This window comes from Tetrao urogallus (assembly GCF_951394365.1).
Source record: "Tetrao urogallus genome assembly, chromosome: 1".
NCBI lineage: Eukaryota > Metazoa > Chordata > Aves > Galliformes > Phasianidae > Tetrao > Tetrao urogallus.
In genome coordinates, this window is record NC_136813.1 from 193,659,780 (window position 1) to 193,685,916 (window position 26,137).

Consider the following 26,137-nt stretch of genomic DNA (forward strand, 5'->3'; position numbering starts at 1 on the left):
GCCACAGCTTTTGCTTCTGGTTCTGCATTGCCCAGCCCTGATTGCTCTCCGTAATCATCCCAGCTTTGTGTTGCCTACAAATCTGATCACAGATTTGCATTGACTTCAAGATAAGATTTACTTCAAGATGGCCAAGTCCAGCATCTTGGAGACCCCCTTCAGCCAACCCCTTTCTGCTTCTCCTGGCTGGATTTCCGTTCATCTGAAGGACGTGGAGCTGACATTTGGTGCTGCTTGTTTTCCACATCGGGTAGGGCTGTGCACGAGCCTCACATCAATGCAGCTATCAGCATCATCTCTGTGAATCAGAAGCAAAGGGGTTACATGTGAGCAGCAGGACCTTCTTACTCTAAAATCTGACTGGTCAATGTGACAACACAGGTATTCTTCAATCCTGTGTCACTTAAATTCCGTATAAATTTCCCAATCTTTCCCAAGATTGGCGTTAATTTTCTGGCTTCTTGGTTCATGGATCATCTTAGTCGTCCCTTTTTGTGCCTTGACCCAACGCTGCTGTTCTTCTCATCTTTTTGGATGCCCCAGTACTTCAAAATGTATTCGAGTTTAACTTTACTGGCACAGAAAGATCTTCAGGGAGAAGTTAGGAAGGATGATACACCACATTTTCTAGAAGTAAACAACTTCTTCAAGTGCAGGTAGCTTATCTCAGAAATCCCATTTTGGTGATAGAAAGGAAAACAGCATTTCCTCAGCAGCAAAATTAGCAATAACCATTGGTCATTTCGCTTTCTGTATTTGTTACCAATTATACACTGCCTATCTGACGAGGGCCTGGGAAATCATTTGGCGTTCTCTAATTTAAACAGCAGCAACAAGACCCCTCTGTGACGGCCCTTTGCCACGCCAGATGTGGTTTTCTTTACTCCTGTGCCATTAGTTCCTGTTCTTGTCCTTCATTTCCTAATTTTGGGTTCATGCTGACCACTGTTTCCTCGTGTCCTGCCGTTAGAGCTGGGGTTGTAACTGCTGCTGTCCCTTCACTGCTGACCTGGAAGGTCCTCTTCAATTTATGGAGCCGTATCCCTTCTCCTTCAAGAACTCTCAGTCACCTTTTACTGTTTGATTGTAAGCTTCCCGTGTTTCCGTGCTCCACGTCCTTCAGATGAACTGAAATCCAGCCAGGAGAAGCAGAAAGGGGTTGGCTGAAGGGGGTCTCCAACGTGCTGGACTTGGCCATCTTGAAGTAAATCTTATCTTGAAGTCAATGCAAATCTCTGATCAGATCTAATTTCCCTTGGTTGATTCCCATAGGAAGCATCAGATATCCCCCGTTTGGTTGGGGCCCCCAGCTCCCTGTGCTGTCCTGTGCTGATCAAACAGCAGTGAAGTGTTTAACAGATTCCTATTCATTACACTGAGACCCAGGGAAGCATTCCTGTATGCTCACAAAATGAGATGATATCTTACTGCCTGTAGGTTGGGACATTCGGCGTTTGCTTTCAAGCTGAATTTGCCCTGGCAGTGAGAGCATTAATTTATACAACTTGGTGACCAACACTTGGAGGTTAAGGAGCTTTTTCTCTTTACTGGTGCATAACAAAGGCTCACAAAGGACCTTTTGTTACTTCTGACACTGCTCCACACAAACCCCAGGCCCTGTTCTCAACCATTGGTGGCCATACAACAGGTGATTTGAGCAGGGATTTTAACGTAAACTCTTTCTCTGGGCCTCCTTGCCCCCTCAATACGTTCCCATTCTCGTTGCAATCAGACATTCTTCGTTTTCTAAATTGAATTTTCTGCAAGTTTCAGTAATGACAATGATGTCAAACTTCTTATTACCGTTAGAAGCAGTCCACATCCTTTTTCCTGTTATCCAGTCTCCTCGTACTTCGAAGTGAACAAAGAGGAAGAAAAATCTTCCTCTCATTCTTTATCAAATGGGCTTAATTACTTCTGACACGGTGCGTTTGTGCAGTGTTTCCCTCTTTGGAATTGTTTCTCTAATGTTCTTGATTTAATGTCTTTCTAATTGTTCTACTTAAGTCTCAGCCAAGATCATTATCTCACCTCTCTGTGGAGTGCAGGTTGTTGACTGTGAAAATCCTTTAGCACGGCCCAGTGTTCCTCAATCCCAACCTCCTCAGTTTTGCTCCCCGTGCTGTGGCTGGCGATTCCCTTCTGCCATTCTCTGCACGATGCCATCTCCTGCTCGTGGGTCCTAAAGGACCTCTGGGATGAGCTCGTGAACTTCTCTATCCGTCAGCTCTCCAGCAGAGTCCTCGTGTCCCATTACTGCCAAATCTCTTTAATTCACAAGCTCACCCAACACCAAAGGACGACGCTGGGCTGCCCTCACCTTTTCTGCCAAGATGTGACACAAACACGTGGCTCCATGCAGAGGCACAGCTCTGGGCTCTGGTTCCTCTTCCAGCTGATGGACAAGGCACTTGGGCCTCGCTCAGCCGCTTCCAATCCTCGCCTTCCACTGGTCACCAAATCACATTTACTGTTCAGGGCCGCTCCTTTCCCTTTGTAGGAGGGAAAACGGAGTGCATCCAGCTTAGCGTGGCGTTTCTACTCGTACAGTTGGAGGAGATCTATGCCTGAGAAGAGGGAACCATATCCCAATGAAACTCCTGTTTGCCAGGAGTTTCCTCCTAAGGTGTCTTCACAACTGACTTACTGACGAAACTGGAGTTTCCTAAGTTTCTGGATGAAAGATGGAGAGGAAGCAGGGATCCCCTGTGGCAGTGTGAGTGCAGCATTATGGGTTATGTGGTCCCATGACCATTATCAGCAGGCAGTCGTGTTGGTGTGGTTTGGTACCCCATATGTGTAGGGTCGAGGTAGAATAGAATAGACCAGGAGGAAGGGACCCACAGAGACCATCAACTCCAACTGCCTGACTGCTTCAGTGCTATACTGACTGTTAAAGCAGTTCATTGAGGGCATTGTCCAGATGCCTCCTGAACACGGGACATCACCCACCTCTCTGGGATGTGTGTTGCAGCATCTGACCACTCTCATGGTCAGTGAATGCTTCCAAATGTCAGATCTGAGCCTCCCCAGGCACGGCGCTGTGTCCTTCCCACCCATGCTACCATTGGCTGCCAGGAGATCAGCACGTCCCTCTCCATTTCCCCTCCTTGGGGACTTTGCTTTATGGTCACAGAATCACAGAACTGTAGGGGTTGGAAGGGAGCTCCAGAGCTCATGGAGTCCAACCCCCTGCCAAAGCAGTTCCTACAGCAGGTCGCACAGGTCGGCATCCAGGCAGGTCTGGAACATCTCCAGAGCAGGAGACTCCCCCACCTCCCTGGGCAGCCTGTTCCAGTGCTCCTCACCTCACTGTACAGCCGTTCCTTCGCACATTGCTGCACAACTTCCTATGCTTCAGTTTCCAGCTGTTTCCCCTTGTCCTGTCTCCATTCACCACTGAAAAGAGTCCGGCCTCGCCATTCTGCCCCCCACACCTCAGATATTTACAGACCTGGATCAGATCCCCCCTCGCTCTTCTTTTCTCAAGGCTGCACAGACCCAGTTCACTCAGCCTTTCCCCATAGCAGAGATGCTCCAGGCCCCTCCCCATCTTTGTGGCCCTCCGCTGGACTCTTCCCAAGAGATCCCTGTCTGTTTTGTGCTGGGGAGCCCAGAACTGGACGCAGTGCTTCAGGTGAGGCCTCACCAGGGCAGAGCAGAGGGGGAGGATCACCTCCCTCGACCTGCTGGCCACGCTCCTTGCAATGCAGCCCAGGATGCCATTGGCCCTCTTGGCCACCAGGGCACACTGCTGGCTCATGGCAACCTGTCGTCCACCAGGACACCCAGGTCCCTCTGTGCAGAGCTCCCCTCCAGCAGCTCATCCCCCAGCCTGTACCGGTGCATGCAATTATTCCTCCCCAGATGCAAGACTCTACACTTGCTTTTGTTAAACCTCATCTGGTTATGGTCAGTGCTTTGCTGTTCTCTGGACAAAGCAGACCTGAGCAACGTGCTTTCAGGCTAAGATACTGTGACCCTGGTGTAGGAATCCTCCCAAAATCACAGAATCACAGAACGGCCAGGGTTGGAAGGGACTTCAAGGATCATGAATCTCCAACCCCCCAGCCACATGCAGGGCCACCAACCTCCACATTTAATACTGGACCAAAAGCTGGGGACCTTGTCTTTGTGAGCAGAGTCTCCACTCTGCTGGAGGTGGTATTTCTCAGACACTTCCATCCCTCCTGACCACGGTCCCCCCTCCCTCCTTAGGTGCTGCTCCTGCGTTCCAGCTCTGTGCAGTGAGCTCTGCCTCCCCCACCCCCCATCTGGATGCTGCCTTTCCCATTTTGCTCAGGCTCAGCTGAAGGCAGCGTACATCAAATGCTGAAGTGGGAAGTCTCAGTAATTATTCACTCTGCATGTCTTGAGTCAAGCACCGCCGCTGCGTTGCTTTACTTAAAGTCTCAATAGCTGCAAAGCCAAACGTCCCCTCTCCTGGATGCTTGGAAAACCCTGCTCTTCGAAAACCTTCATCCTTTCTTTGTTGAGAATACTCCTGTATTGAATTTTTAACCCAGAGCTTTCAGGTCTATCAGCAAAATGATGGTAATGTGAGCAGCACTCCAACTGAGGTTTCAAGAGAAGGAACAAATAAATGGCCAGATTTCCTGCGCTTCTATTTAGCAAAGATAGCACTTATGCACTGCAGCTTTTTCTATTTTTAATTTCTCATCTCTCCCTTGCAAAATCACTGTAGTAAATCTATCCTTTTTTTTTAGTCAAAACAGCATTGCTATTAGCTGTGCAGTTTTATCCTCTGGGTCTCTGGGGTAAGGCTGACAGAGATACTGCAAATAGCCCCGGACACCAAATGTTCCTCTCCACGTGGCCAGGCCTTCAGAGGTTTGGCTAATGGCAAACAGCCTTTATTCAACATCCTGCTATAAGAGCAGGGGGGGACCCGTACCCATGAGGTTCTGAAAGCTCCATCCTTCCCCATCTGAAGCTTTCTTCTTGAGCCACTCGCGTGCAACAGACAAATTTCCTTCCTCCCAGCCCAAAGGCTGTTGAAAACTGCAGCATTACCATCTCAGTGACTTTGCACTATAAAACCGATTCACCCCTTCTCAGTTTCTGTAATGTTTTTTTTTTTTCCTTCACCTCTTGACCCAGGGAAAAGAATATCCCTGCAGAAATTATTTATGGGTCGTTACGGAGCGTCCTCCCATGGGGGCCTCCAAGGCCTGTCTGGATGCTGACCTGTGTGACCTATTGCAGGGTGCCTGCTTTTGCAGAGGGGTTGGACTCAATGATCTCTTGAGATCCCTTCCAATCCCTGCAGTCCACGACTGTGTGATCATCCACGACCCCACTCAACGTATGGAAGTTAATGCAACCTGCACGGTTTCCAGGAAGCAGAGGTTTCCCTTTGCTCTGAGCTGACTCACGTAAGGGAGAGAGGTGACGTCGTGCTGTCTGAGGTGGCAGTTTTAGAAGTTCAGAAAGGGGACAGATCTGTGTTGTGGACGAGGAGGATGAGAGAGATTTGCCCCTTTCACCTGGACCGCCTGTGCTTACTCTTAGTTTCTCTTTCCAGCGTGTGTTGAGCTTTCCCTTCCCAGGGCACACAGCAGCCACGGCCCAGGACCTGTCGCTCAACAACCACCTTTGGGAAGTGGCGTTGGCCACTGCTCTCAGTCACAGGGTTTGAATTTTGAGCGGTGCTTCGTGGAGCCAGCAGTTGGAACCAGTGATCCTTGGGGGTCCCTTCCCACTCGGGATGTTCAGCGGTTGTATGAGTTCCCTCCTTCTGCCATTAGCATGGGACTTCTGCCTCCTCCGTCCCACCCTGGTAACTCCTGCCCCAGTGCTGAGTTCCCTGGAGATGCCAGAGGTCTCAGCCAGTCCCACCAGAGCTGCTCATGCCTTGTTGGACAAGAAGTTCTTTACCATGAGAGCGATGAGGGGCTGGAACAGCTGCCCAGAGAGGCTGTGATGCCCCGTCCATCCCTGGAGGTGTTGGAGGCCAGCTTGGATGGGGCCCTGGGCAGCCTGGGCTGCTGTGCAATGCGGAGGTTGGTGGCCCTGCGTGTGGCTGCAGGGTTGGAGCTTCGTGATCCTTGAGGTCCCTTCCAACCCAAACCATTGTATGATTCTGTGGACAGTAATCAATACTGAGCAGAGCAGCAGCCAAGGAACAGAGGAATGAGAAGAAATGGTTGCATTCACAAAGGCACTTTCTTGGCCGTGTGCAGCAGTACGGATTGTGGCTCAATACCATGCGGGGACAAACGGCTGCAGGAACTGGTAGTGGGGCCGGCGCTGATGGGAGCGTGCCTGGAACTGGGGCTGTGTGGGTTCAGGGTGCAGGAGCACAGATCTGTTGTTGTCCACAATGCGGCTGTGTTGGGACAACCTCAGGATTGCCAGAATGCCTCGGGTGCAATTCACACATGCTCTTCATCCTGAGCTTTTTCAGAACAAAGTTACAGGAAAAAAAATGTAGAAAGAACTCTGCGGGAGTGCAGTGCAAAGGAATTTCTGTAGGTTCTCTGGAGCTGCAGCCATTCCCCCTCCTGGCCTCCCCAGCAAAGCACTCTCATGTCTCCATCGTGTCCTGGAGGGGTTCAGGTCTGCTCTGCTCCCCCATTCAGGTTGTGGGCAGCATCTGCTGTGCTTCTTTCCCTTTTCTCTTACGGGCTTTGTGCACTTTGTTTGCTTTAAGCATCTGTTTGGATACGCACAGTTCCAGAAATTAGCAGAGTGTAACCACTAAAATCCTGGATTAGAGAGCGACCAGATGAGATTTAGCACTGGGGGAGGGCAGACTGTTGAAGGGGATTTCTGTAGGCTTTCCACTGCCTGCTCCAATTATAACCCCAGGTAGAGCAAGTCCTCGTGCACTGTGTGCTCTCCGGACTTGGAACCATGTGTTGGTCCACACCTTGTTGCAGAGAGAAACAGAACAAGGGTACTCTCTTTGACCTTGTTCTTCTCTTTCCCTTTGCATAAATGCTGTGCCCAAATGTGTCCTTTCCTTCAGCTTAAGACACAGCAATGATATTTCTGCCATTTGTTAAACTGCGAGCGTGTTCCTTTCCCTCTCCTCCAAGCTCTCATCCCACACCTGCGTTGAACTGGTGTGCAGTCTGCAGCCCACGGCCAGGCCTTCCATGTGCCAATGGGATGAGCTTCAAGCGCTGTGCCACTGGGGAAAGGAGGCTGGAGTGAGGGAGGGATTGGTCTCCATCCTCATGGAACGGGGATGGGACGGGAGGGGATGGGCTCAGGGTGCAACGGGAAGGGTTGGAATTGGGAACAACCTGTGCTGCAAAGAGCTGTCAGCACTGCACAGCTGCCCAGGGCAGCGGGGAGCCCCCATCCCTGGGGGTGTTTTGTGAGCACAGGGATGTGGCACTGGGGGACGTGGGCAGTGGGATGGGTTCAGGTTGGACTGGGGATCTCAGAGCTCTTTTCCAACCTCAGTGAGTCTGTGGCTCTATGATTCTATGCACGGTGTTGGAGAAGATCAGCTAGTGTCCAACAGCAGGAGCTGACAGGGCTGTGCGCAGCTCCCTTATCAGCACAGGAACCTTCTGCAGAGCTGGAGGTGGGCAGCAGACGTGGCAGTGCCCACAGTTCTCACTTGTGCTTCTTGGGGTTGTGCAGAGTGTCCCCTGACGGCGGCGGCTCAGCTGGAGCTCAGCACTGAGATGATCAAAGCCCTGCGGAACGGGGGAGCGCATCTGGACTTCCGCACGCGGGAGGGAATGACGGCGCTTCACAAAGCCGTGCGGTGCCGCAACCACGGGGCGCTGCTGGTGAGTCCAAATCCCAGTGCTGGAGAGCCCAAATCCCAGTGCTGGTGAGCCCAAATCCCAGTGCTGGTGATCCCACATCCCAGTGCTGGTGAGCCCAAATCCCAGTGCTGGTGAGCCCACATCCCAGTGCTGGTGAGCCCACATCCCAGTGCTGGTGAGTCCAAATCCCAGTGCTGGTGATCCCACATCCCAGTGCTGGTGATTCCAAATCCCAGTGCTGGAGAGCCCAAATCCCAGTGCTGGTGAGCCCAAATCCCAGTGCTGGTGATCCCACATCCCAGTGCTGGTGATTCCAAATCCCAGTGCTGGAGAGCCCAAATCCCAGTGCTGGTGAGTCCAAATCCCAGTGCTGGTGATCCCACATCCCAGTGCTGGTGATTCCAAATCCCAGTGCTGGAGAGCCCAAATCCCAGTGCTGGTGAGTCCAAATCCCAGTGCTGGTGAGCCCAAATCCCAGTGCTGGTGAGCCCAAATCCCAGTGCTGGTGATCCCACATCCCAGTGCTGGTGAGTCCAAATCCCAGTGCTGGTGAGCCCAAATCCCAGTGCTGGTGAGCCCAAATCCCAGTGCTGGTGAGCCCAAATCCCAGTGCTGGTGATCCCACATCCCAGTGCTGGTGATTCCAAATCCCAGTGCTGGAGAGCCCAAATCCCAGTGCTGGTGAGTCCAAATCCCAGTGCTGGTGAGCCCAAATCCCAGTGCTGGTGAGCCCACATCCCAGTGCTGGAGAGCCCAAATCCCAGTGCTGGAGAGCCCACATCCCAGTGCTGGAGAGCCCAAATCCCAGTGCTGGTGATCCCACATCCCAGTGCTGGAGAGCCCAAATCCCAGTGCTGGAGAGCCCAAATCCCAGTGCTGGTGAGGCCAAATCCCAGTGCTGGTGATCCCACATCCCAGTGCTGGAGAGCCCACTTCCCAGTGCTGGAGAGCCCAAATCCCAGTGCTGGTGAGCCCAAATCCCAGTGCTGGTGAGCCCACATCCCAGTGCTGGTGAGCCCACATCCCAGTGCTGGAGAGCCCAAATCCCAGTGCTGGTGATCCCAAATCCCAGTGCTGGTGAGTCCAAATCCCAGTGCTGGTGAGCCCAAATACCAGTGCTGGTGAGTCCACATCCCAGTGCTGGAGAGCCCACATCCCAGTGCTGGTGATCCCACATCCCAGTGCTGGTGATCCCACATCCCAGTGCTGGAGAGCCCAAATCCCAGTGCTGGAGAGCCCACATCCCAGTGCTGGTGAGCCCAAATCCCAGTGCTGGTGAGTCCAAATCCCAGGGCTGGAGAGCCCAAATCCCAGTGCTGGTGATCCCACATTCCAGTGCTGGAGAGCCCAAATCCCAGTGCTGGTGAGTCCACATCCCAGTGCTGGAGAGCCCAAATCCCAATGCTGGAGAGCCCAAATCCCAGTGCTGGTGAGTCCAAATCCCAGTGCTGGTGATCCCACATCCCAGTGCTGGAGAGCCCAAATCCCAGTGCTGGTGATCCCACATCCCAGTGCTGGTGAGTCCACATCCCAGTGCTGGTGATTCCAAATCCCAGTGCTGGTGAGCCCAAATCCCAGTGCTGGTGAGTCCACATCCCAGTGCTGGTGAGTCCAAATCCCAGTGCTGGTGAGTCCACATCCCAGTGCTGGTGAGCCCAAATCCCAGTGCTGGTGAGCTCAAATCCCAGTGCTGGAGAGCCCAAATCCCAGTGCTGGAGAGCCCACATCCCAGTGCTGGTGATCCCAAATCCCAGTGCTGGTGATTCCAAATCCCAGTGCTGGTGAGCCCAAATCCCAGTGCTGGTGAGCCCAAATCCCAGTGCTGGAGAGCCCACATCCCAGTGCTGGTGAGCCCAAATCCCAGTGCTGGTGAGTCCAAATCCCAGGGCTGGTGATCCCACATTCCAGTGCTGGAGAGCCCAAATCCCAGTGCTGGTGAGTCCACATCCCAGTGCTGGAGAGCCCAAATCCCAGTGCTGGTGAGCCCAAATCCCAGTGCTGGTGATCCCACATCCCAGTGCTGGTGAGTCCAAATCCCAGTGCTGGTGATCCCACATCCCAGTGCTGGTGATCCCAAATCCCAGTGCTGGTGATTCCAAATCCCAGTGCTGGTGAGCCCAAATCCCAATGCTGGAGAGCCCAAATCCCAGTGCTGGTGAGCCCAAATCCCAGTGCTGGTGAGCTCAAATCCCAGTGCTGGTGATCCCACATCCCAGTGCTGGTGAGCTCAAATCCCAGTGCTGGAGAGCCCAAATCCCAGTGCTGGAGAGCCCAAATCCCAGTGCTGGTGATCCCACATCCCAGTGCTGGTGAGCCCAAATCCCAGTGCTGGTGATCCCACATCCCAGTGCTGGTGAGCCCACATCCCAGTGCTGGAGAGCCCAAATCCCAGTGCTGGTGATCCCACATTCCAGTGCTGGTGAGCCCAAATCCCAGTGCTGTTGATCTCACATCCCAGTGCTGGTGATCCCACATCCCAGAGTTGGTAATTCCCAGTTCTCAAGATCTCAGTGCTGGCTCCTTCTAGCACCCAGACCTCACGTCGCTTCCTGCTCCATTGCTGTACACCCACAGCATCTCTCCCATGCCGCTGCCATGGAGCACAGTGTGTGACAAAGATGTGGCACTGATGGCTTGAGCCTGGGGGGAGAGGGCTGAGCAGCACCGTGCCGTGCCAGCAGCACTGGCCCCTCGTGGGTTGGTTATCCCCATGCGTGGAGCTGCGAGTGAGATGGGTGCATCTCCATCCCTGGAGGTGTTAAAGGACGGTGGGATGTGGACAGTGGGCACAGTGTGGATGGATTGGGGTTGGACCTGATTGGTCTTTTGCAAAGTTAACGGTTCTATGATTCTCCTGCAGACACTGCTGGATCTGGGGGCCTCCCCAGACTACAAGGACAGCCGGGGGCTGACACCACTGTACCACAGTGCCATGGTGGGTGGGGATCCCTACTGCTGTGAGCTGCTGCTGCACGACTACGCTCGGCTGGGCTGCGTGGATGAGAACGGCTGGCAGGAGATCCACCAGGTGAGGTGGATGTGGGTGAGCTCTGCTGGGCCCGGCCCTCAGGTGCTGCAGGACACAGGGTGCTGGTGGGTGCTGGGGGCTGCATGGCCAGCAGGGGCTGCGTTTCTGCTCAGGGGTTTGCAGGTGGGGTTCAGCTCTGTCCCACTGCAGGCCACGCACTTGGGCTGCCTCAGCTGCCACAGGGCAGCACTTTGGGATCCTGGGTCGACACCTGAGGAGCCTTGGGTACAAAACCAGAGTTCTACCTGTCCCTGTTTGGCACGTTAGTAAGTGGATGTGGCAGAGGAATCACAGAACCATAGAATCACCAAGTCTGGAAAAGACCTCCAAGATCTTCCAGTCCACACACCAGTATCTCACCAGTATTTCCCACTATACCGCATCCTTCAGCACAACATCTGAACATTTCTTGAACACTTCCACGGGCAGCGGCTCCACCACCTCCCTGTGCAGCCCATTCCAGCACCTGGCCTCTCTTTTGGAGTAGAAATGTTTTGGATGCCCCATCCCTGGAGGTATTGGAGGCCAGGCTGGATGTGGCTCTGGGCAGCCTGGGCTGCTGGTTGGCGACCTGCACACAGCAGGGGCTTGGAACTGATGAGCACTGTGGACCTTTGCAACCCAGGCCATTCTAGGATTCTAAAGTCCAACCTGAATCTATCCTGAATCTAGAAGAGGGGGAAGGATTCTATGAGGTTTTCCTGCTGCCCCCTCGTTCTGTTTCTCAGTTGCTTTTCCCCCCTTCTGCAGGCTTGTCGCTACGGCCACGTTCAGCACCTGGAGCATCTTCTCTTCTACGGCGCCGACATGACTGCGCAGAACGCCTCAGGAAACACCGCTCTTCACATCTGTGCTCTCTATAACCAGGTACTCGGTGTGGTTTGGGGCACGAGGACACACAAAGCACAGGCAAGGAAGCTGCCCGAGGGCACAGTGTTGGACTGAGGCACCTCTAAGGGCTGCTGCAGCCCCAAGATCTAAGAAAGTCCTTCTGGGTTCTCCCACCGTCTGCCCAGGGCAAAGTGCTGCTGGTAGCACCGGTCTGATTTTGGATTTCTCAAGATCCGTGGTTCATTCCAAGCTGTTTTTGTTCATTTACCATCTGAGCTGCTCCATAGTTGTTCCTGTGGTTCCTATTCCTTCTTCACACCACACGCAGCAAACCCCCCATTGCTGGTGGGGAGGGGGCAGTTTGCCTGCCTGGAGGGCACTCATTTGGGTGCCTTCATTTCACATTGAGGAGAGCACCTGCCTCACGTGGGGCTTTTGGGGCAGCTGTCCTGGCACAAAAGCACAGAGCATCTTATTACCAATCTGAATTTTAATTTTAAAGATTTCTCCTGTGATGCAGGGCATCATTTCTGTTTTGTTTTCTGTGTGGCCACTGACCTCAGTTCTAGAGAAATCAGGGGGGGGGGTTGTGGAAGCTTTTCCTGACACCCACTGGCCTCTTTCCCAGATGTAGAGGTCAGTATCCAAGTGCTTCTCCTGTGGGATTTGTTCCTTCCTAGAGGTTTGATAGAGGTTTGATAGAGGTTTGATTTCCTAGAGGTTGTGTGCATGGGTTTCACTGTAAAGGGATTTATGTTTCTGAGGTGTCCAGTTTTAAGAATTGAATGCTGTTGTGATTAACAATGTGGGGTGGCGTATGGAAATTGATTTGTGGCTTTTTTAGGGGATGGATGTGCTCTGCTTGCTTGGGACTCTCCTACATGGGTGCCTGCCCCCTGGGGGGGCCCATAGATGGGAATTAACAGCGCAGAAGCACAGAGCATTGAAAACAAAAGCAAGAAAAAGCTGTAGGAAGTAGCAATACCTGGGAACGTGTGGTGGTCACTGTGCCTCACAGCTGTGTTCCTGGGCTGGATTCTGGGCATTACTGCTGTAGTTGGCACGCAGAGAGAGGCTCGGTCAGCTCAGTGCTGGGGGTGACCAATTCCTGGGGGCTCAGCATCCTTATGCATCCCTTGCTCTCACCAAAGGAAGCTTTCCGAGCTCGATGAAACAAGCTGGTTTGCCTCTTTGTTGTCCCCTTTGTTGTCTACAATGCTGATCGATGTCTCCTTTCCTCCTTTCCAGGAGAGCTGCGCTCGGGTTCTCCTCTTCCGTGGTGCAAGCAAAGAGATCCGCAACTACAACAGCCAGACAGCCTTCCAGGTGAGGCAGCGAGCGCCAGCCGTAGAACCATAGAATTGCTCAGGTTGGAAAAGACCTTAAAGAGCATCAAGTCCAACCACAACCTGACCGTACCACCCTAACACAGAGCCCTGTGGGGTCCCAGGAAGTGCTGGGGTGGCCTCTGGGACGAGTCTGTGTGTGAGCTGAAGCTTCCAGAACAAATCTGTGCATTCAGGATGCCTGTTCTGGCCATGGCCTGCTTGGTGAGCGAAGTGTTGTCTGTGGGAAGGGCTGTGAGGCTGCTGTTGTGGTGGGAGATTTGAAAGAGCTTTGCTTGTGTACCCCGTGTGTAACGGAGGTGGGAAGGAGGAGTTACTGCTGTCTGTGGAAGTGTTGCAGTGTTAGAGAGGGAGCAAAATCCTCAGGAACAAAGGACAGTTTTGCTGCATATAAACTGGCTGTGAATAAACCGAGAAGTTAGAAGGCCTGTTCCAGCCCCTCACCACTCTCATAGTAAAAACTTCCCCCTGACATCCAGCCTCAATCTTCCCTCCCTCCGCTTCCAGCCGTTTCCCCTCGTCCTGCTGCCATCTCCCCTTTCCAGGAGTTGACTCCCCTCCTGTCTGTAGGCTCCCTTCAGCTCCTGCAGCTGCACTCAGCTCACCCCCAGCTTCTCTTCTCCGTGCTGCAGAGCCCAGCTCCCTCAGCCTGTCTTTGTAGGGAGGTGCTGCAGCCCCCTGCTCATCTTTGTGGCTCCTTTGCACCCTCTCCAACAGCTCCCTGTCTGTCTTGAATGAAGCGTGTTTTCATACAAACTCAACAAGCACTCCTGAAACAAAAACGCACAACTTCAGTGTGCACTTTCCACAGTCATGGGTAGAAATTACACACAGCTGTTGGACACGCTGGCATTAGGATCAGTTCTTGAGAGCAGCCCTGCAGAGCAGGACCTGGGGGTTCTGGTGGATGAAAAACAGACCATGAGCCAGCAGTGTGTGATTACAGCTCAGAAAGCAAATGGGATCCTGGGCTCCATCAGCAGAGGGGTGGCAGCAGGGACAGGGAGGTGATTGTCCCCCTCTGCTCTGCCCTCGTGAGGCCCCATCTGCAGCACTGCGTCCAGGGCTGGGGGTCCAAATACAGGAAGGCTTAAATTCTTAGGAGGAATTTCTGTATGAAGACTGAGGCCGTGTTGCTTACGTTCTACTACATGTTGGCTTGAATGCTAGGAGCAGAAAGCTCCTGGAAGGTCAGTGGAGTGCTGCATGCAGCCTGGGCTCGTGCAGATGGAGGCAGTGGGGCTGCAGCTCTTCGAGGAGCTTTGCTTCTGGGAACTGATCGCTCATCTACTTCATGTGAAAATATTTATTTTCAGGGAAGGACTTATTCCAGGAAACCGTTTCCTCCTTGTTGAAGGAGTTGAACTTTTGCCCTTTCTCCACCTCTTGATTCCAACCTTTTCGCTTTGGGCATTTGCAAGACACGGAGGTGGTGGGTGGAGAGAGCAAATGGCTGCAGCTCCGATTTGCGCACGTCCTGCAGGGCCCTGAGAGCCCTAATGAGGGAGAAGCAGCGTTTGCCTTTCTTTTTGAAGTAGTGTGACTAATTGCAAGTTTGTCTTCCACAGAATGAAAACTGTGCTTGGTAACCCAATCGGTTTGTTTACCGAGAGAAGCACAACCTGATCCGAACCCGAATTTGATACCGTGCTCCCATCAGCTCCCAGCTTTCAAAGAGAAGCTCTCTGCCTCTGCTTACATTGCTTGCTCAAGATTGCAGCATCTTGTTAAGTCGCTGCCCGCTGCAAAGTCTGGCACTTTCTCATGCATCGTCTTTGTGTAGCCATGGTAATGGGGTGCTACCTCTCCCTGGCTGAATTTCAGCACGGCGGAGGAAACCAAGCCAGCGTGAGGCAGGGTGTGCTGGTCAGAGCAGCTCTGTGGCTGCTGGGAGCTCACATAAAGACCTCTGCTTCTGCAGAGCTGCTTAGTCCATTTGCTTCACATACCTCATGTTAATTTCCTTGTTGCCATTAATCAGATAGCTCGGTGTCAGCGGCCTGAGATGACTTGAGATGGCACCGAGTAATTTAGAGGATTTGGAAGATGTAATCTCTCCATTTATCTTCCGTGAGGCCAATGGGCATCCTCCATGCTGGGGTGGTGGGGCAGGAGAGCAGGGAGCACTGCCCAATCTGTGTGGCAGCTGTGGGCTTCAGGTGTGGAGGCTGCAGGTGAGGGCTGAGCATCACCTCCTGGCACTCTGCACCTTGCTGTTGTCCTGGGCTGGAGCTGATACCTCCATCTCTGGGAGTGGTGATGTCCAATGTCCTTATCAGCGAGGCAGACAGTGGGGTTGGATGTACCCTCAGCAAAGTGGCTGCTGGTAAGGATCCATCCAGAGGGACCTGGACAGGCTCCGAAAGTGGTCCCATGAGAGCCTGATGAGGTTTGACAGGGCAAAGCACGGGTGTTGTGTTGGGGCAGTCCCAGCTATGAGCGCAGAGTGGAAGAACTCCTTGAGAGCAGCTCTGCCAACAAGGACTTTGGGGTGTGCACCTGGCTGCCCCATCCCTGGATGTGCCGTGGCCATGGATGAGCCCTGCACAGGCTGAGCTGGGGGGCACCCAGCCTGCAGCAGGGATTGGAGCTCAGTGGTCTCTCCCCTGTTGGGTTCAGACCCTACAGGATGTGGGCTGGACAAAGCAATGCACTGTCGGTGTGGTTGTGAATGACCCCTTCGTGACCACTCTGATGTGAGCCACCCAACAATTTTTTTCCCTATCCAGCTGTCCATGCATCCATACTGTGATGCCCGAATTGCACAGACAGAGATGAGCCAAGAGAAGGGGTTGTCTGTCTGCTCCACGTCCTTGGAACTGCCTGCTGGTTTTGTACCAGAGCTTGGGCTTGCTTTCCTTTCCCTCCCTGGTTTCCAGGTGTCTCGAGGGCTCACTGAAGTATTTCCTTTCTCAGGAGCTGGTGCTCGGTTGGGGTTAAGGTGTCACATACCAGCAATCTTTCTGCTTTAAACTTCTGGGTTATTTTTTTCACCTTTCATTTAATAAAAGTAGCTTTTCCCATTGCCCTCAAACCTGTTTCAAAAGTAGGAGAAGTTCATGTCTTTGTGGAGGGCTTACTTTGCACTGCATTTGTTGGTGATCCATTGGAGATGCCAGCAGGATGCTCCATACAAGGAAACAATTTCTGGTTTGGTAACAGCGCTGCCTTCCAGTTTTCTTTCCCAAACCTTACAGCTCTAAGGTGGAGTGTGTGGTCTCAATGGCAGCGTGGGTCTTTCTTATCTGGAGAGTTTTAGAGGTTACTTCTGCTGTTCCTGTCATGTTTCTAGGTGATCTGCTGACCAACCATCTCTCCATAACAGCCATGACAAACCGAGCTGCAGGGAAGCACAGTCAGTGTCCGAGTGACATCGGAAGCACTTGCTGAGTATCTTCACTTCTGATCTTTCTCATGTGGATACCTGGAACTCAGCCCCTGCCTTTTCCACGGGCTGCGTTACTGCATCACCTCAGAGCAGTTTGCAGCTGGTGCATGAAGCCCTCAGAGCAGGACTGCAGCTGCCTCAGTGTCCCCCCCCATAGCACAGGTGGGCACGTGGGCTGGGGGATTAGCTTCAATTCCTCAATCAGCCTTGCCCATGTGCTGCTTACCATGATCTGGTCTATTCTGGAGCCATCTGGAGCACTGACCTTCTCCTCCTCCTCCTCCCAGGGTCTGGAATGTGGCACTGTGCATGCTGTGCCTTTGTATTCTGGCTCAGAAGGAGCAGTACGGTGTGATGGAGACGAGCTTGAGCTCCCATGGTAGTCTAAAAGGAGACAAACCCCACTGTCAACGTGAGGGTCTTTCTGGATCACATCTGTGTGTTGTCAAGGACCAGTCATCATTCTGCACGTACTTTTCCAGTCCTCCATCACCAGCAGTGATGAAGATCCATGTCTGCCTCTGTGCCTTGCCCTCTGGCGGAGGCTCCTCATCTTTCTGCCCCTTTGCTTGGCCAAATGATGGCCTTTCCCTCATCTCCTCCCACCACTCTGTTGCCCACACGGGGGGCCGACCCGTCAGATGGTCCAGCACTGTTGTGCCCACGCGCTGCCCGTGATTCCAAGGTAAGAGGGTTTGCCTGTAGATTGCATCTATGGGGCACCCAGTTGCCTTCACGTGACTTCCACTCTGAGTTGGATGCTGGAAAGCTGCTAAAACTGTGTGAGCTTGCTGTACCAATGCAGCTTTTGCAGCTGATGAACGTGTTAATGAGAACCCACCCGAAAGTGAACTCTGCACTGGAAGTTTTCGTTATCATCAGGATGCTGAGTTCCCTAACAATCATCAAGTGTCAACTTCTGCACAAATTTTTGTTCTCGTGCTACTCACGGTCGGATTGCTTCATGTGCAGGATTTTCACACACCGAGTATAAAAATACCACGAGCAGTTGCTTCGAACTTCCTCTCATTTCACTGAAATGTGACAATCAGAGCTGCTTCTTATCTGTCAGAAAGTTGTCTGTCCTTTCGATAGCTGCACTTTTGTATTTGTTTTCTTCTTCCCTTTCCCCAGGCTGAATTCTTCTAAGCAGGATTTTCTGGGGGTAGGTAGCTGTTACGGGGACTCACAGTTCCTTGCTATGAGCAGCACAGGCTTCGTTGATGCTGAGCTCCTTTGGCTGTGCTGTGCTCCATCCCCTGTGCTGTCACCAGAGCTGTCAGAGCTGACCTTGATCACGGAGTTGAGGCACGAGACAGAGGTTTTAACTCCACTGTCAGCATTTCGGATAAACGTTTGGCTTGATGGTAGGAAACTGTTGCCTGAATTGAGGGTATGGGTGCAGAGATCACATCCCTGCAGGGCAGAGGTGCGCTCAGTGTTGGCTGAGTTGTGATGTTTCCATGCAGGGGATGTGCTGGGCAGCACAGGGGCTTGGCAGCAGCTTCTCATTGCCTCCATTGGTGGGCAGCCATGGTCTCATCTGGCTGTGGTGCTGTGGCACAGCAGAGGGTGAGCAGGTTGTGCCCAGTAAGGAACAGGAGGGTGCCTCATCTCCTCCATCTGCAGTGGGGTGAAGTAGCTCTGGCCTGGCCCTCGTGGTCAGGCAAACTCTGGTGGCGTCCCTCTCATGATGCCAGCCATTAATGAAGAGACCCCGTGGTTTCAGCCACCGTGAGCAGTCCTGACCTGGAGCCAGCCATGGGTGGCCTTTGTAGGCCAGTCGTCCCTCTTGAAGGCCAGTGGTCCTGCTAGCTGTCTGCCTTCCTTGTCCTCCCCCTTCCCAAACCGTCCCTGCCCCACCTTGTGATGAAGATGCTACAGGACACCACACTGAAACCTCCCTGGCTTCCTGTTTCTTGTGTTCCCTTCGTTCAGTGTTGCCACCCACAGGAGGAGACCGTGGGCAGATAGGACAGAGAAGGAACTTTGGAGGCCATTTGTGTGCTGCTCTGCCTCCCCCAGGACCAGCTCTGTCTGAACCCTTCCTGTCGATGACCTCTCCTGAGACCCTCCAAAGCTGGACCTTCTGTGTGCAGTCTCTGTGCTCCCTTGTCCTCACTGTCAGAAAGCTTTTTCTGTCATTTACCTTGAATCGTTCCTATTGAATTTTAAGCCCATCTCTTTTCCACGGTTGTTGAGAGCAGATTATTTTTGTCCTTGCCGCAGCTGCCATCTCTCTGCCTTTATGGCCTCACTGCCCTTTTCTCACCCCATCTTCCATTCTCTGGACTAAACATCCCAGCACACGCAGGCTTTCCTGCAGAGCCCTCGAAAGCATAATCCGATCATTACTATTGATTTATTGCGGCTTCTCCCCACATCCTTTATTTAATTCAGATCCCCGTTCCGGCTGACAGCCCACCCGCCCTGCACAGAGCAGTTTGATTGCATTGCATGTCCTGATAGAGATGAGGCCGCTCATCTCTAAGTCCCAGCGAAGCGCTCCTGTTCTTCCACAATGTGATTTTGGTGGGCTGGTGCTCAGCGTGGGATCCTGAGCTCCTTGGGTCTCTTCCAGCAGATGCACAGCTGCTGTCTCGTGCCGTGTCCCAGCGCCCGGCTGTTCTGCTGCTTTCTGTTATGCCCAAAGTTCCCCCACTGTGACTTGTGCTCGTCACCTCCTCTTCTTTCCCTGTGCCTCAGAAGAGTCCGACTCCATCTTCTATAATCCTCGTGCATAAGGAGCAATTATGTCTCCACTGAACCAAGTTGTTTTTGTTTTCCTCTCCTCTACGTATTTCTTCAGCTTCAAGCAATCATTTTGGTTCCAAACCCTGTATTGAACTCGTGCTCCCTCCCAGGTTGGCCTCATCTAGGAGTTCAACCAGCGTACTCTGCATTCCTCCAGCCAGGTTTCCAATGAGAACTGGGAATGGGGACCAGTTCCACCCATTCAACGCGTGTTTGGAGTTCAGCGGAGAGTCAGGAATTGGTTTTCTGATCAGATCTGCACCCACTTGGCGGAAGTCTCACCTCCCAGATTCAATTTATGTCATTTCTGAGGATGTCACATCAGAGTGCCACAATTTTTGCAGAAGACACCGACGTGATACCTTTTGTTGTTCTGTTTTTTGGGAAGCCTGGCCTGCCCCCCTCATAGAAGTAGTGTGGATCCCTTAGGCTGGGTTTGCTCTTTGCAGATTACCGTGGTTGGTCTTTTTTGTGGAGTTCTGCTTAGAATCACAGAATCCTAGAATGGTCTGGATTGCAAAGGCCCACAGTGCTCATCTGGTTCCAAGCCCCTGCTGTGTGCAGGTCGCCAACCAGCAGCCCAGGCTGCCCACAGCCACATCCAGCCTGGCCTCCAATGCCTGCAGGGATGGGGCATCCACAGCCTCCTTGGGCAACCTGTGCCAGTGCCTCACCGCCCTCTGCATGAAAAACTTCCTCCTCATATCCAACCCAAACCTCCCCTGTCTCACTTTAAAGCCGTTCCCCTTGTCCCATCACCATCCACCCTCACACACAGCCGTTTCCCCTCCTGTTTATACGCTCACCCCGTGTTGCTCTGGACAAGGCAATGAAGTTGCTTCATCTGTAGAGCCGTGTTCCTTGGTGAAGCCCTCGGTGATGCCATTCCTCATTCAGGCATTGAGGCCCTTTGGGGATTTTCAAGTGAACTCCCAGTGCTGGAGGTTTCTCATGCAGGTGTTGACAGCGTGGCTCTCTCCTGCTCTGCAGATCTCAGAGGCAATTTATGGACACATCACCAAACCAGGCATCGTGCCCCAGGTGCTGTGTGCTGGTGCATCGGGACCACCTGGTTCCCCATTCAGTTACAGCTGCTTTGCGTTCACAGCCAATTGTGGAGCAAAAATGGAAGCATGAAGGCAGCACTCCCCAGCTCTGGCGATGCTGTAGCTTTCCCCTTTACTGACTTGGTGGGGGCACTCCATCCACCCTGCAGCGCTTTTCTGTGTCCCATCCCTTCTGTGCACACCTTGCTCGTTATCTCTCACTTCATGACTCGACCTTTCTCCATCTCTTCTGGCTCTGTCATGCACGTAATTGGGCATCAGAACGTGGTAGCGCTCGCAACGATCCGCCTTGAGTCCTTAAAGATTTGCACTCGGATGCAAACTTAACATTATCATTTCCTCCAGCCTTCAGCACCATGCAAACAGGTTGTTAGACGCGTCTTCTTCAAAGATTTGTATCTTGTTGCTCTAAAATAGACATCACGGTCTGAACTCTGCAATTTGCAGTCACGTTGCCCAGGCAACAGAGTTTTCTCAAACAGAGTGGTTTTGTTGAGAAATGCCTTTGGTTAACTGTGATTTGTCTCATTTAACTTCAAAATGTCACCGATGGTGTTTGGACTTCTAACCAGTGACATCACAGCTTGTGATGCTATAGGAGGTAATGCCTCTCCTTCTGCTGGTGTAGATGAGCGCCGGTGCTGAGTGGACTCGGAAGGGAATGACAGAGCTGCTTCTTTTGCATCTATCTGTGCACTCTTGCAAGCTTGCTGCTCCTCACTGTGTGCAAAGCACAGAAACAGCAGCTGCTGTTGGATGCTTTTTACAGAGTTGGTACGAACGCCAGAAATTTCAGCTGTTGCGGTGACGTTTTGTTATTAATGAGTTCCATGTTTTCTTGTCATCACTACAGTGGTCACCTTGTTCTCCTCCATATGTCCTCCCCTATCGAGAGTTCAAGTTGTAGAGGCTGTGGGTCTGGAGGAGGCTGATCCCGCTCTCCAGTGCTACAGCAGAGGGATTAGAATAATCCGTGGAGGTGCAGAATTCCAGTTGGCACTTGGAGGGCTTCTTCATAGAATAGAATCATAGAATCTTAGGCTAGGAAAGGAGCACAATGCTCATCTCGTTCCAACCCCCCTGCGATGTGCAGGGTCGCCAACCAGCAGCCCAGGCTGCCCAGAGCCACATCCAGCCTGGTTCAACCCGCTGTGTGCTGAAGATGCAACGCGCCTTCCTCACGCTTGCTGCCTTTGCTGCCTGAGTGGGAAAATGGAACATCTGTTGTGCATTCCAGAGCGTGTTCGTTAAAAGTCAACGTAACTGATGAAGATCATAGAATCTTCAATCCGTGGATTGAAAATGTGGAACCTTTGAGCGATTGATTGCGTCTGTTTGGGATCTTTGCCTTCCATGACAGCGCGCTGACCCAACTTCCAACCTCCTTTATGCTCAAAGTTAAAACTCCCTGGCAGTCCAGGTGTCATCAGTGTGGCTTGCAGGGAAAACGAGCAACCAGTTCACATTGATGAGCCCACGTATCTTGGGCTCAGTCTAAAGGCTCCACCATGGAAGAGGAGAAGTGTGCTGTATCGTGCATCCTCACACATGAGTGTCCTTGGATGGAGGGCGAGGTGCCACATTTTCTTCAGTACTCACCTGTGCTGAGGGAATCACATCTTTGTTCTTAGTTCTTCACCTTCTTAATTTTTTGGCAAAGTAAGCGCGTTGTTTTTGTCCTTCCAGCAGTGGATGGGTGGGATAACGGGTCGTTATCCTTTCTGTAATGCTATTTTTTAAGGATTCTGTCAGGGTTTCCCCAGTCTTGGTGCTCTCCAGGTCTCTCTTCCAACTCATACTGTCAATCTGCATTCCTCCTTAAAGACCCGTGTCCCAAAACCACGGCCATCCGTCCACATGGGCCATTGCCAACTTGTGACTCCTCCTAGAACTACCTTTGTCGATGCGATATCCCCATTAATTGGTTTAATTTGAGGTTGCTGGCGTTGCCACGCGTTGTTTCCTGCTTCTTGAAGCTGGTTCTTCTCTCCCTTACATTTATGCATTTGTTTTTTCCATGCCAAGCAGAATGCATCTTGCTAGACCTGAATTTCATCTCTCTGCTTCTGTCAGCCGGACTCATAAATCTGTCAATCAGACTTGGCATGTTTGTGCCATTTCCTTTTAACAAGGTTCTCCTAGAACTAAGGAAACTATCATTAAAACAAGAATAAAATCTAATTAGAGTCCGTGGTGTTGAACCTGGTATGATGTATACAGGAGAAAATAATGCAGGAAAGCATTCTAAATGCTAAATATGCATTAGTGTTCATGATGTGCTGTGCACAGCTGCTGTGAAGAGTCTGGAAAACAAAGCAGGCATTGTGGAGATCGTTAATATTTCTTACATGAAATCACTTAGAAAATGTTTTGATACTTCCAAAAATGTTTTAAACAGACAGAAAGCTGTTCAGGTGAGCAGAAGGCGCAGCAATGGATGGCAATGAGGGGAAGGTAAACCCAAATAGGGGCAAAGAAACCGTGCAGCAAAGAGAAGGGAAAAGATGCGGAGTACCCTTAGTGCAACTATGAAGGTGAGTGCAGCTTCTCTGCTGGAACCAGAGGAGAATAAGAGGAAAGTAGGAAAGGGAGAAAAAGGGAAGTTTGCTCTCAACAGAGCTGAAGTTGCTTTTCTCCTGAATGAAGTGAGTGAGTCTGCTCTCTTTCTAGCAGCGTTTCCAATCCATAAGTAGGACTTCAGCCCGTGCTTGGTTGGCGTACGCCTTGGTCTCATTTCAGCCTCAGGCCCCAGCAGCTTGGTGTGTGCGACGAAGCAGCCAGGCAGCTCCTGCTCCGGGTTCTGTGCTCAATGCTTCCGGTAATTCAATACTTAAAAGCACTGCTGACGGAATTTCTCCAGTTTTCCAAGACCCGGAGTCTTCATGGGCATGAAAACTTCCTCTGCTGTCTTGTCCTGACTCTGTAACTCACCAGGAATTGCCAGTTTGAGCATTAGTGATGGCTGGCGAATGCTGTCTGCCGTCCTCCTTCCCCAGAAGAGATGGATTCCATGCAAGCACAGAATCACCAAGGTTGGAAAAGACCTCCAAGATCATCCAGTCCAACCGTCCGCCTACCGCCAATATTCCTCCACTATCCTGAATTCCTGTCTGCACGCCGTCCCTGTGGAAGAACACAAGTTTCCCATTCCTCCCCACCCTGCCTTGGTGCCTTTTGTGCTCTGCTGCGCCTGTGATGGACTGAGGACTGACCCATGGCTTTTCCTCTTTGTGACAGCTTTACAACATTTTCTCCTGGTAGATCGCTGCCCTGCTCAGCTTCCCTTTATCAATCACGATGCAGTTGAGCTTCGGGCTTCCCATCGCTGGTTTCAGCCCGCAGACCGTGAGAAGCCAATCTGATGATGAATGATTTTCTGTCATCATGTAACAGGTTGAAAGCTGGGTTTTTTCTGAGAGCCTGAGCGTGGGCACGCTCCAGGAACGTGCGTGTGCCAGGCCGTCGTACCCCAGGCCTGCTGCCCTGCATAGGACACGCATCCCCTGCCCTTGTGCTGGGTGCTGCTCCAGGCACAGCATAGGCTGCTCACCTAGAAGCAGCTTTCATTTGCTTGATGAACCTCTTTTTTTAAATTTTTTTTTAATTTAGCTTTTCAGTTAAAGCTTCCTCCTTATCATCATTTTATTTAATTTATTTTCTCTCTCTTTTCATTTGAAGTTTGTCTTGCAGAAATTGATCAGGTTTCTGGCCTCCTGGCTTCCTCCCACTCCTCCTCCAACCTTCAGTGTGAGACTGATCTAATTCTGAGTCAGATGCCATCTCGGTTTCCATTATCCCAATGATGTTGCTGACTTGAAATCTTCCCTGACCTGCGGCAGTCGTGCTCCTATTTCAGATGCCACACTAGAGCCTCTGCTTTGCTCCAAGCCCACCGGGTCCTCGTCCTTCAGGCTCAGGCCCACTCAGTTCTGATGGTAAGGGCCATTCTGCACACAGATCTGTGCTGCTCAGGTCCTTGAGAGCATCCTTCAGTGGTGCAGAGCCCAGATGACACTGGCCTTTCTGCCAAGAGGACTGGCCTTTCCTCTTCATCTGATGCTCCCTGCACTAGATGGCCCCGTTCGTCACGACTCCATCTGAACAAGTTAGCTGAGAGATTCACTCATTTGTTCCTCTGTCCACCCTGCTGTACCTGAGGCTCTGTGTTTGCAGAATGCTGGGTTCAAAGGAACCTCTGGGGCCATCTGGTCCAACCCCTGCAGCAGCAGGGTCACCCAGAGCCGCTTGCCCAGGGCCACCTCCTGGATTGCCATGTTTCAGCTGGTGTCCGTTGCCTCTTGTCCCATCACCAGGCACTGCTGACGTGAGCCTGGCTTCTTTTCCCAGGTGCTGCCCATTTGTGGATCTCGCACTGCTCTTTGTGTTTTAATGATCTCAGTGTCTGTGTGGGCCCCATAAAGCTCTGGCCAAAGCAGTTCTCCCCTTGCAGAGCCTTCCTCTGAGCCTTCAGGAGATGCTACCAGCCCACCTTCGGTCTTAGTGGGAAGCTGAAGGTTGCTCCTTCCTGCAGCATGGCTGGTTTATGGAAGCGGTGACCTCCAGGGCATCCCATCTGTTGGCTGCAGAGCTGTCCAGTGCCCACGGATGGAGGCAGGCTGTGGGGAAGGTGAGGTGACCCCCCACACCAAGGCTGCTGGCGGTGCTCACGCTGCTTTTTGGATAAGGCTCTGCTGTTCTCCCCGCTGCCTGTGCTGATGGCTGCCATCCCTACTGGAGAGAGAGGCAAGATTTACTCCTCTGAGTCTGCAGCTCATATTTCTTCTCCTGCTCAAAGGCTTCCATGCTGCTGCCTTAAAGTTTTTCAGCTTCCCAGGAGGATTCAGATTTCAGAACTCCCTGCTCCTCTTGATGGAAGAGATCACAGAATCATCTGTCTCTCTTTAGGACGGTTTTGTGATGCATCTCATTAGGAAAATCATCGTGCTTTTGCAGCAGACCCATATGCCTCATCTGAAACAACCAAGAAGGCTCTCTCTCTTAGGCTGAATGGCTACAGCTCTGGATTTATCTTTTGTTTCTCAAGTACGTTTGCCTGATGCAGGTGGTTGGCAGGCACTCCTTGTAGGCTGAGGCGCAGAACGTTGATCTCGCTGCCTGTCTGAAGTTCCTCTTCTAAATCAAGGCCTGTGAGTCCGGTCCATAGGAAAAGAAGAAAAAAAAAAGGTTTTTATTGCTGTATAGGCCATGGGCAATAAGTTGGGCACTGTCAACACGCTGCACGGTTGGTTGGCAGAGGCAGAGGGCGTCGGAGGTGTGTTTATCTCAGATCCGCTGCGCAGCTCGTGCACAGGAGGCACAGGAGGTCTGTCTGTTGCTTGCAGGCAGTGTTTGGTCTACGGTGTAGTCATACAGTGCCTGACCCCAACGACACCTCCTGGAAGCAGCAGACTATCTGCATCTGTGCCGTGTCACGGCAGCACGCATCGCTGGGAACGCGTTGGGAGTTCCTGCTCATATGGCAGCCCAGATGGAAGCACCGTATGCGAGCGGTAGGAGCCACCCAGTAGGACTGCCAGACTTCTGGGAATCTAGAACAAATATAGAACATGCTTCACAGCTCCTGGCCGAGTGAAGGTAGGCAGCTCTGCACAAAGTCCTGGCGCCCATTCGTGCTGTGGTGCTGATCAAAAAAGAAGACATTTGGCTCCCCGTTGTCTGAGAGAGACAGAAAGCCATCAACACTGGAAAGCCTCTCTTTGGAGACGTTCTGCAGAAAGCGGTGTAGAAATGGCTGACGTCGCAAAGTTGGGCAGGGTGTGAGTGCTGCTCAGAGACTGAGGAGAGTTAAGTGCTACAGAACCAAATTGCTGCCTGCAGCCAACCAAACTAATGGGCTGCTTTCACAGAGTCACAGAATGGCCAGGGTTGGAAGGGACCTCACGGATCATGAAGCTCTGACCTGCCACCACACGCAGGGCCACCAACCTCTGCATTTCATACTACACCAGGCTGCC

The 26,137-nt window shown here is 52.2% G+C and overlaps 1 protein-coding gene across 1 annotated transcript in view; it reads left to right on the plus strand.

Annotated features, from left to right (window-relative positions):
- The window catches only part of SHANK3 (SH3 and multiple ankyrin repeat domains 3), a gene marked incomplete at both ends in the record, with an annotated part of 295,242 nt that overhangs the window by 52,098 nt on the left and 217,007 nt on the right, over positions 1–26,137 (plus strand). Inside the window, 4 exons of the mRNA XM_079534115.1 lie at positions 7,618–7,769; positions 10,609–10,776; positions 11,527–11,643; positions 12,856–12,933. Of these exons, the coding sequence (XP_079390241.1) occupies positions 7,618–7,769; positions 10,609–10,776; positions 11,527–11,643; positions 12,856–12,933 (515 nt within the window). The remainder of the gene's footprint in view (positions 1–7,617; positions 7,770–10,608; positions 10,777–11,526; positions 11,644–12,855; positions 12,934–26,137) is intronic.